The 12,191-nt window shown below is 29.6% G+C and overlaps 1 protein-coding gene across 1 annotated transcript in view; it reads left to right on the top strand.

The window, feature by feature from the left end:
* Positions 1–4,545: 4,545 nt before the first annotated feature.
* LOC148299897 (serine proteinase stubble-like) overlaps positions 4,546–12,191 on the top strand; it is a 52,519-nt gene continuing 44,873 nt past the window's right edge. Inside the window, exon 1 of the mRNA XM_088275520.1 lies at positions 4,546–4,641. Within this exon, the coding sequence (XP_088131646.1) occupies positions 4,546–4,641 (96 nt within the window). The remainder of the gene's footprint in view (positions 4,642–12,191) is intronic.

Genomic DNA, 12,191 nt, shown 5'->3' with positions numbered 1-12,191 from the left:
TGGTAAAATATAATAATTTTTATTTACGCAATGTTTAAGATTTGAGCTCTGGGTTTTGATCACAACCATATCACGCAACGATATGAACTTATTCAATCCGATTTTTTTTTTCATAAAGCTTAATCCTGAAATTGACGTTCTTAGTACAACTTGACATATGTACAGATGTCCTAAAGGGTTATGACAAACTGATCTTCCCTTTTTAATTTTACACATATTATTATAGTTGAAATAGATTGTAATATTTATCTTTTGGTGGTAATTCACAATTACATATAACATGCAGCGGTAAAATATATTCTCATTAACATAGAAATCCACTGAAATTTTCTAAAAGTCTTATCCAAAAATTGAGGCTGTTATTACAATGGTACAAACAGATATTCTAAAGAGTTATGATGTTCAGACAAGCCGCTCATACCTTAATTTTACTGAAATCATTATAAGTTACATAGATTCTAAAATTTCAATTTGAGTGGCAATTCATAACGATATCATGCGGTGATAAAATATAAACACCTTAACCCGGAAATTCACCGAATTTTTCTAAAAGTCCAATCCGAAAATTGACGCTCTTATTACAGCGGTACTAAAAAATCCCAGTTATGTTCCATATATCGCTATGTAGTATGATTGTCATTGAGCTCGTGTAACGCCATTATAAACATATTGTTTGAGGATATGAACTCAATAACATAGTAAACTACTAACTTTTTATACCTCAAACTAAATGGAGAGGCCTACCAAAAATGTGATATAATAAAATCAGATTTGAAAACCATTCCTTTAATTAGGTTTTTAGCAAATTTCGCTCATTTTCCAAGTTTTTGGGCTTAGATAGCTTTTCATAAATTGAATCACTAAAAAATCAGACAAACAACACTTACTCAAATTAAATGCTGAATTATTTTGATAGAAAATATCCTTGATATTATAGAATTTCTGAGAAGACTTTCCACCAAAAAAAATCGTTTAATTTTTTTGCAATACAAATATTATGCCAAAAATATTATTTTTAAATATGCTAAAAGAAGCTACGTGTAATAATGGTAAACTTAGTTGTTTTTTAAAGTAATTCTATGGGAAACCACTTAAGAGCTACACGTGTAGACTCAATTCAACCGTCAAGAGATTTTTTTGGAGAATTTCAAATCAAACATTTAAAACGTACTTAAATAGATAAAAAATTAAGAAAATTATATCAATTTACAAACGACAATATATGAATATACACGTTTTCCTCCGTGGTGTAGCGATCAGCGCTTTTGGCTTCCGTGGTAGACATCTCGGGTTCGATTGCAAGAGGGGGGGGGTCAAATTAATATAAGCATTTTTAAGCTCCAGTTCTCTCTTCTTCTCCGTCTTATTCCTCATTGCTGAGGGTTGTGACCCTTGCGGTAGTAATGACTCTTCTACAGTTATCACTTGACTGTGCTGCACATAGCGCTCCAACCACTGAGGTGCCTGCTGCTGCCTTAATTTGATTGGTCCATCATGTGGGCCAATAATTATTTTATGTTTCCCTAGACTGGTGTCTGAAACGTAAGACTGATTACCTCGTTTACACACAATAAAAAACGATCAAAATAACTCTGCTTATAAACGATGCAGTGCCCTATGCACCATTAAATGTGGTTAAGGGTTAGAGAAATAGAGAAATATATAAATAACATAAATAAGAAATTATTTTTTGACATCTCAACATAAATGAAGAAGAATATGGAAGTGTGGGCATTAACTGGGCTTTCGACCATCATAGGCTGGTAAAAGTGATCACTTTACACGCGTGTAACATTCATCAATGAAACCCATGATTGACAACTACACTACTCAAATTCTTGGAACTTCTATAAATGTACACATATTGTTCAAATTCGTAACAAAGTGCTTGAAATCACTAGAATTTCACTAAAGACATCAGTAATGAGATTTAGAAAAGCTTTTAATTAAGCAAAAACTTTTTCATTTTTATGTGAGGTCCGAATCCTGAATTATATTCACATAACCGAGAAACGTTAGATAATATGCTTTTTAATTTAAATTTTTAGCTTATAATTTGACCAGTTAATTGATAATAAATTAAATAAACACGAATATTACTTACCATAAATGCATACGTTAATATATAAAAAAAAATCCCTTACCGCACCCCAATGGTGCATAGGGCACTGCTTCATATGAACGCAGTGTTATCTTGATCGATTACACATGAAGGAAAGGTGATCAGCCCTCCACTTCAGGTACCAGTCCAGTGTAATATTGAATAAATATTAGAGTGAAAAAATCACTTATATTTATTTAACCACCCTGGGAATCGAACCCGGGACCTCCAGAACGGTAGCCGAGCATGCTGACCATTACACTACGGAGGCGGACGTTAATATAACAGAATAAAAAGTATTCATTGCAAACTATTATTGGATTAAAAGTTCTATTTTTAGTAAAACTGAATAGTGTGATTGAATAAATGGGAAGAGATGAGTTCATTCAAGACGTAGTTACGTCTTGAAAAGTTAAGCTAAAGATGCCTTTTAGAAGGAACAGAGGGTTGGGCGAATCTAATATTTCTTAAAATTAATGAGAGAAGACAACCTCACACCTCGGTCATAACGAATCGATACAACTTCTTGAAGCTCTCTCCACAAAACAATGAGACAATTGGAGAAGAAAAAATTAAGTGCTTTTATTTTGAGGCGGAGAAAAGTTTTGGGAAGAAAAATGGATTTACAGCACTTAACGCGTACATATATCATGCTTTCCTAAGACTTATTTTCGTATTCGATTTCACAAATGACACTTAAAGTGCCAGGGCATGTAGTGATGATTTGAATATATTGCTAAACAGGATTTATTAAGTTCACTGAGCGATATTTCTAAATCTCAAAAGTATCATTTAGTTAGATTTTTCAAAATAAATTTGTTCTACTTCTATAAGTGATAAACGCGAATATTTTTTATTTACAACATTTTGAGTATGTCCAAATACTAAAACCAGCCTATGACGGTCGTCAGCCCCGTAAATGCCCAGACTTCCATATTCTTCTTCATCTTTGATGAGATGTCAAAAAATAATATGTTTTATATTTTAACAGCAGTGTTAAATTTGTGGTATGGTAATATAACACTCTCCTTATCATTCATCGTTCACGTGTAATACCACTTTAATAAACACTATTTATAGTGTACGATGAATGATAAGGGGAGTGTTACACACATATATATTAAATAATTTTGCTGAAAAGGTTACCATGAAGATTATTCTTAATTACCAAAAAAATAATTTTACAAAATATTTGTGTATTACATATAACTAAAACGAATTTTAACTAAATAACCATCATGCTGCTTCCCGCAGGGGTAGGCAACACCAATCTGAGTTTGCAAACAATTTTCACCTCTTCCACATTCATGCATCTCCTTATACATACCCGCCGATTATTTTTAATCCTGACCTGACCAATTTCAAGTTTTTAAATTACTTGATCATGCCACCTTTTAAATCGAATTTACAATCAGTATGATTCATGTTTGAATGATGAAATAAGGAAAGAATGCAAGGCTGAAAGCATTATCGACAAAATTAAGAAAGGTGTGTTGAGATGATCTGTGTTAGGAAATATGGTAAAACGAATAAATGAGTCGATTGAAGATGGAAATAGAAAGACAGGTCAGAAGACTGAATAATTGGCGGATATTTATAAAGAGATGCATAAATATGTGTGAAATCATAATCTTTCTGCCTTCTCCTACAGCGGCGAATTGGCAAGTTTACATATCGCTCACTCCTTTCTAGAACGTCATAAATCGAAAATCGTCAATTTTCAGTTGTGCATGTTTTCGGAATGCCCAAAAAATGTTTATATTCCAGCAAGAGCGGCATATTTTTAACTTAATATTTACCCGCTACAGGGCCAAAAGTGTTGTTTTTGCATTTTGAAGAAAAGGTATTGTTTAATTATTTTTTTAAACACACATTTTTTTTTTCAAATGGAGAAAAAACCTCCAGGTTCTACCTAAAAAGATCTGTTGCACAGTTAAAAGTTCAATAAGTGGCTTGATATTTATTTTTAATACATTGTATTATATTTTTCAATTTTAAAAACGTTCTCCTGAAAAATCAAGTTTTTTATTTATGGCGTTCTTGAAAGGAGTGAGTAATATATATGGGGTGTCCCATAATCCTACATATTCCTTTTAAGGGGTGTTAGGCTAGCTTATGACTCACCAAAAAATGAAAATATGAGCTCGGTAAAAGTGCATTAGTTTTCCAGATATTTCCATTTTTATGAATTTCCCGAACATCTACGCCTTAGATCAGTTTTTTTAGTGCCAATTTTAGAATTTTTCATATTTTGTTTCATTAAACTGAATAAGTATTCTTTTGATCATATAAAATAGAAATACTTAAATTAGACAATTTTAAACAAACCAATTTTATTACTCAGCATTTTGAGTACCTATATAAATATATATTAATATGTGTTTCTGTATAAACGATAAGGAGAGCTTATATTACGTATTTTTGGTTGACGCAATACGAACGCCATGATTTCAGAGTGTGGCGTCCCGACCCTCGCGTCTCGGCCGGAAACGAGGATCGTCGGAGGGAAGGACGCAACCTTCGGCCGCTGGCCCTGGCAGGTAAGGAGGAGCCTATATAGCCTATTGTTCTCTTATCGGTATTTTTTTTCAGCGTCGATTTTCCCGCTACTCTTTCCCGAGCAGGAAATTGGATTTTATATTTCATTTTCAATAACAAAATAAATATGTAAATACGCACCGACGGGATGGGCTATTGGGATAATCCGCAAATTCAAAATTCAACAGGAGAAAAACCTTTTCCAGTCGAATTATTTGTTGATTGAGATGCTGTTTATTTTGTATACGGTAAATAAGGAAATGAATAATATAATATAAAACTAGGTCTGGGAAAAAGTTAATGGCCTTTTTTAAAGTAAAATTTAACTGTGTTTCTTATGGTGTGAAAATTAATCAATTTAACTTCTGTATATTGAGAGATGCCACCGTATTTGATCTGATGATAGAATGGTTATTCTGAAACCGGTAGTCATAAAGTCGTATTTTTTAAAGTGGTATTACACATAGTGAACTATCAATGATCAGGAGAGTATTCGACACAGGAGAGCGTTTCGGAATAACCATTCCATCATCAGGTCAAATGAAGACAAAAGTGAAATTTTTACGGTCTGCCATTTATACGAAACTAAAATTTGAAAGAGAAAGAAAAGACAAATGAATTGCAACTAGCTATATTTTTAAAAGTGGACCTTAATTTGTTTAATAAAATGGAGAGTGTTTAATTTATTTTAACCAAATATGCTTCATTATTATTGACAAAGCTACGCTTTTTTTCGGGTATAGCCATGATGCTATCAGTGAAAAAGTTCCGTAGATTTTGGTTGGAAAAAAGAGGTTTTCATAGGCTTCTTTTAAAAGTAGCTGAATTCCATTTAAAGAGCTCTGCAGAGATCGGAACACGCGATAGTCAGAGGATGCTGTGTCTAGACTTTACGGTGTTTGCATCAAAACTTTCCAACTAGACTCACCCATTTTTTGAAATGTCATTAAAGAAACGCGTGGTCGGGCGTTGTCATGATAACACTTTGTCAACAGATTATGGCTTCACGAAATAACTCAATTAAATTAATGTTGTATTTTCATAAAAAATACTCTTTTTAATTTTTTTTTAAATGTAAAAAAAAAACCAATAATCTGAGTAACGTGACAAATACATAAATATCAAACAAATACGTATTGAATCAAAATCATACCTCGTTTGGTTAAAGTAACATCATAAATAAACCTTTATAAATTTCTTCCATTATCCACAAAGTCATTTAATAATCAAACTTTAAAAATTTTTTTTTCTTACTTTATTATTTGTGTTCCAGTCTTGTTAACCTTAATCCCATGTCCTAAAATGAGAAATTAAAATCACTCATCGGGAATATTATATGTATATATGATTTATGTATGTAATATGTTTTGAAATAAATAAATAAATAACTTTCTATGAAAATAAAAGCTATTCTATGAAAATAATAAATATTAGTGATTTTTTCACTGTAATATTTATTCAATATTACCCTGGACTGGTACCTGAACCTTTCCTTCGTGTGTAAACGATCAAGATAACACTGTGTTCATATGAAGCAGTGCCCTATGCACCATTGGGGTGCGGATAAGGGTTTTATTATTATTATTATAATTGTATAATGAAAGAGAATATTTGAAATAAATTCTAAATTAAAAGTACATATGCGATTGCATGACTCATTTTAGATAAATTATCAATGAGTTATCAAATAATTTGATAAAAAAAGAATTTTAAATGTACCCTTTGGTAGGGTTAAATCAGAAACGACATATACATTGCAAATCGTAAATATATTTTGTAGATTAAAAGCATTGTTAACATTGTGGTATGGTAATATAACAATCTCTTTATCCTTATCATTCATCGTTCACTTTGTGTCTTACACAAACAAAACGATGAATGATAAGCAGAGTGTCTAATTGTGAATTTGTTTAAATATCAATAAATAAATGCATATTTCCAAATTCAGATATGATAATTTGAACACATCTTTAATTTTTAAAATATGTTTTCCAAGTAACGTTTTATGTATGTAATAAAATATCACAGTAAATATATTGTAAAGTAATAAATCTATAGATAATAAAATATTGATGCTCTCCTGGAAAACATCGTTAACATGGTTTGTTTAAGTAAATCTTCTTAATTAGATTTTAGCTTTGTACTGACCATATAGTTTTGTTTTATATAATAAAACAAAACTGGCTTTTTTGGTGTTCATTTTGTTTGACCAGTGACCGGGTTATTTATTAAATGACATTGTTTGGTTTATTCTCAAACTCATTAGTCAAGAAATATGCATTGTGGTGATATCATAAAATGGGCAATTAACATTTGAAAAAGACAACCGGACATTGAAAGTTTTGCGCACATGTGTGTTTTTAATGTAATTTATACCTCATTCTCATGTGATTTTCATAAATTAAGTTTTTGTTTTTTTATTGAAGTTTTTAAATCATTAAAGAATTTTTATTTTCTAAGCTCAGACATTTGTAACATAAAAAATATTATAATAATTTTTACTGTCCCCATTTTAATTTATGTAGATCGAATAATTTATTTTATATTTTCCCTAATGTCAGTCAATTATTGCTTTTGTTTTTATCCTTTCTCCATCTCCTCTTATATTCTTTATGTATTGTTATTATAATGTGTTTTGTTTGTTAGAACCAAAACCATTTGTAAACGAGTGAAGGCTTTATAAAAAAAACTCATAAATAAAATTGCTATCGTACCGAAGGTCCTATGTTTGATTCCTAGATCAAAATAAAAATAAGTGATTTTCCAAACTGATAATTATGTAATACAATGCTGGACTGGTACCTATAAAAATGCTGATTGTTTTTCCTTCGTGCATTTGACGATCACGTTAATATTACTTTTTAACTATGCAGTGCTCTATGCACCATTGAGTGGGTTAGTAGAAGAAAAACATTAAAATAAATATTTTCACCAAACAATATTCGGTGAGGTGTAGAATAGGACGATTCAAGTTAATGAAAAAGAAAATGCATAAAATGAATAAATAAATTACACTTATTTATTACCATACGTAAGTAGTTGACATTTGAATAAAAATTATATTGAAATTCTCTACTATTTGATTATTTATGTATTGTATAATTAATGCTGCCTGGTCGTTCAAATTCTTTCAAAATTGAATAAATAATGCACAAAAACTCGTACATATGTTTTAAAATAAAATAAGATGTTTTATAACCTTCTTTTCGTGATATTAAATTGATGTATTTATAAACCGTTTGGAAATTTATTAGTAGTATAATGAATAGGCTGATTTTGATGTATTTTTATAACATATATATATATATATATATATATATATATATATATATATATATATATATATATATATATATATATATATATATAATATAAATATATATATACCCGATGTAGTGCCCTATGCACCATTTGGTGTAGATAAGGGTAAGAAAAAGATACGTTGCAGTGCCATAAGTACCATTAACCAGAATTAGTTAGGAAAAAGGGTAAACAATTATTAAGACAATCTTATTCTTAAGTTTCACCGAACAAAATTAAAAAAAAAAAAAAAGTCGTTACAATAACTACAAAAAAATATCCTTGAGTGCATCCAATGTAAGGAAATCAACACTTACTAATCTACTTCAAATTTTTAATAAACAAGAATATTGTAAAAATGCTTAAATATAAGTGATAATGAAGGGTGTAAATCTTAATTACTGATATATGAAAGTATTAAAAAATAGCAAGGATATTTTGGACTCACTCAAAATGTTATGTGTCGGGTTGTGGTCTCGTGGTTAGTGTCGCGGACTCCCAAGTCAGAGTTTCTCGGCTCGAATCCACTCTACCACAATTTGATACCTATTTCTAATAATATAAGCTCACAGAAATAGTATGAAATTGAAATATTTGTGTAAATAATAAAAACACAAAAATATTTCTCTTTTTATAAAAAAAATTGGTTTGTTCTATCACGAAATCGTCTAATTTAAGCATTTCCAAGCAAAGCATATTAAGTTTATGCATTACTCGTTAAATCGACCTTTAGTCTAAAGGCATGTTATTCAGAAGAACGCCTCAGAATAGCCATAAAGTGATCGCGGGTTTGATAATTTGGAATTAATTAATTCTCCTGGATCTTCGACGATGATTTCGGGATACGTAATAGGCGAGTGAAGGAGAGTATTGTTCAGCCTTCTAGGGACTATCTATCGATTACCTGTCTCGGCCAGAATGACGAGTATTGCTGGAATATATTTTAAGGACTTTCAGTCGAGTATTTGTAGAAGGCAAACAGAACTTAATTGAAGTTGAATGAGTCTATGATTCTTTGGCCTCTATACAAATATAGAATGAAGTACTAGATTAAAACGTATTTCAATGTGAACGTAAATTTTAGTGGTTGTTGTTATTTATAGATCCAATCTCGTTTGAAACCATCACCTCTATTGTTATATGAAATTAAAAAAAAAAAAAAACTCCCAAGAATGTTTTGTTAAAGACGATTAACGTTTCGACCTTTAGGACTTTTGTGTACTTTAAAAAAATATCACTTAAACCAGCTTATAACATGCCAGCTTATCTAAGCCCTGTAAACGCTCAGACTTCCATATTCTTTTCCATTCATCTTGATTTTTTAAAAACATATATGTTTATAAATAAGTCCTAAATGGAGCGACTTTTAAATCCCTCATAAACGCGTGGAAGCTTATTAAACAAAGTAGAGTGATGTTGTGAATATGATAAAAACAAGAAAACATCTATGTAAGTTAAAAATAAACCTTTTCAGTGAATGTAGTACGTATATAAAGTGATTCGGGAAGATTCTAATATGCATTTCATGAACGTTTTTGCTGATAAATCTTACTGATTTTAACCGTAGTCAAGCCTAAGAAATAGAATGTGCAAGATATTTTTAATTATAAATACGTATAACCGAAATTTGAGTTGTGTGGTTGTCAATTATGGGTGTAATGGTGAATATTACACGCGTATGAAGTGAACAGTTAAACCACCTTATTACAGGTTGTAAGCCCTTAAATGCCCAGGCTTCTATATTTTTCTTCATCGTTGTAGAGATATCAATAAAAAATCTTGGTAGCAAAAGAGTGTAACCTGTATAATTCGGTGACGTCTATAGGCGTTTTAATAAAATAAAGTAATATACCCATGATGTGGTACTCTTGGGGAATATTAAGGACAGAAATATAAAGAAATGAAAAAAAGTTGAATATTAGATTGTGTATTTATATATAAGGCGCCGTGGCGTAGTTGAGTAGACGCTGGACTGAAAAACTGGCGTCGCGGGTTCGATTCCCGCCAATTGCAAAATGTATTCAAGAAAGATTTATTTTCAATTGGTCTAGGTGTTTGTGATGTATTTTTCTCATTTACCTTCCCTGTCCTTATTATCCTCCCTGCAGACAAGCATCTAAAATAGACGCTTTGCGGGTTATTCCTTAATATTTATATATATATTTGTATATATATATATATATATATATATATATATATATATATATATATATATATATATATATATATATATATATATATATATATATATATATATATATATATATATATATATATATATATATATATATATATATATATATATATATATATATATATATATATATATATATATATATATATATATATATATATATATATATATATATATATATATATATATATACGTAGATATTTGTGTGTGTGGAATTCATTTCAATAATGTAACTTTATTTGTAAGTTAATTAGAATATATTATTGTGTGTAGTAATAATAAACAACAAATATTATTTTAGTTGGATAGAACTAACAAAGTTGGCAAAATATCCATTCCAAACATAGCATAAGGGTTTTAAACGTACAAAACAATTTTACAGAAATACCTAGCTTAGCTCTGCCAAAATTTCAGACATTTATAATCAAAGTTACAACGAAGTACCAAGCTACATAAAACCTTATGTGACACTGTGTACCTCTAACCGCACATTACTTTCAATATAAACTAGCAATATTACTCCAGACGCAGAGGTTTTCTTAATATTTTAAGACTTTTACAGTAGGTAAGTCTACAGTCTACATAATATTTCTAAAAGGATTTTCTAACACATGTACCTAGATAGAAGGGTATGCATTACCGAATTTCGGCAAACCGGTAAATATGACTAAATTCCATTACCGATTTTTATAGAAATAGTTATATGTTGCCTAAAAATTCTCCTTGCCTATTAGGTACAAGGATTAAAAGAATATTCATTTCACATGTATTTCGTCAAAATAATAGTAAATGTGGATAGTAAATGATAAATAAATGATGTTATTCTCTAGAAATAATACAATACAATAGACGCATTCGATTCAATATTTTATTTCCATCAAGATTTGCCACATTGGTCATTGATTTGTCTTATTCTTCTTGTCATTTTATAATAAATAAGATACTACTAAACAAAATAGATATTTATTATTATTATTATTGCCTAAGAATTTTTTGTCAAACCGCATACCCTTTTCTGCACATTGTTTAAAATCTTTCTTTTTCAAAAATTGGACATTTTGTGATGACGGCTCATCACATTCACAAATAGCTTTTTTTATATTCTAAAATGGAAGAGGTATTCTCGAAATGCTCCATGACCCGTAAAAATTTCGGTCAATGCATAATTTAATTTAGGTTATTTATGAAAATGCAGACAATTTTGTATCTTTGGGAACAAAATTTTTCCCTGTTACTCGTAAATATAGAAATGTGTCCTAAATACTATGGTTTGAATTTCATACTTCTAATTTTAAAATGAAAACCAGTGCATGAAACAGAAAAAATATTTAAATAATACAAAAATTTAAGAACGCATGAAAAATAGATATATGTAAAATTTTTCGATTAATTTAACAGTTTGAATATAAGTATGGAAATTTTATTAAGACTAAAATTAAATCAATATAAATTTGACAAAGATTGGACAAATACAAGCAAGGCGGAAAGTCATAAACCGATACGATACTTGATTTATTATTCGAAAATAAATAATCAAATATAAATTATGTTATTATCATTGGATAAGAAAAACAAATATAATTTTAGATTTAAAAAAAAAATGAGATTGCATATTCAAAGCGTTTTTCAAAGCTTAAATTCAGAGGTGTAGTCCAATTGCTTAAAATTTGCTAAATATTTAAAATCGAAACTTAAGTATCCGTAGTGTGAATTTTGTAATATTTGCGATAATTTCTGACGAAGTTATGATTCGACTCGTATCTATCATTTTATAAAACTAAAAATGTTGATGTTCCATCGATTCAATTTTATATAAATCTTAAAGGGAATTCAGACAGTTAATTTGATCAGTAAAAGAATTTTAGTATCATTATATTACAAAATAATATCATTATTTAGACATTTGACTCCTTCATGAATAAAACCGGCATTTTTTCAATTTTTTTACTTTTGCAACGCCATATTCCGGTATTTTTGCATGCCCTGTTGTATGGTTTATATAAACAGGTAGATACACATGACGAAATACTCGTGTTTTCATATTAAATAATCTAATTC

This window comes from Brachycentrus maculatus, unplaced genomic scaffold (genome assembly GCF_059751285.1).
Source record: "Brachycentrus maculatus isolate JH-2025_06_01 unplaced genomic scaffold, ASM5975128v1 h1tg000902l, whole genome shotgun sequence".
In the NCBI taxonomy this organism is placed as follows: domain Eukaryota; kingdom Metazoa; phylum Arthropoda; class Insecta; order Trichoptera; family Brachycentridae; genus Brachycentrus; species Brachycentrus maculatus.
The sequence above is the reverse complement of the archived record's forward strand: the minus strand, read 5'-3'. Positions and strand labels throughout refer to the sequence as shown.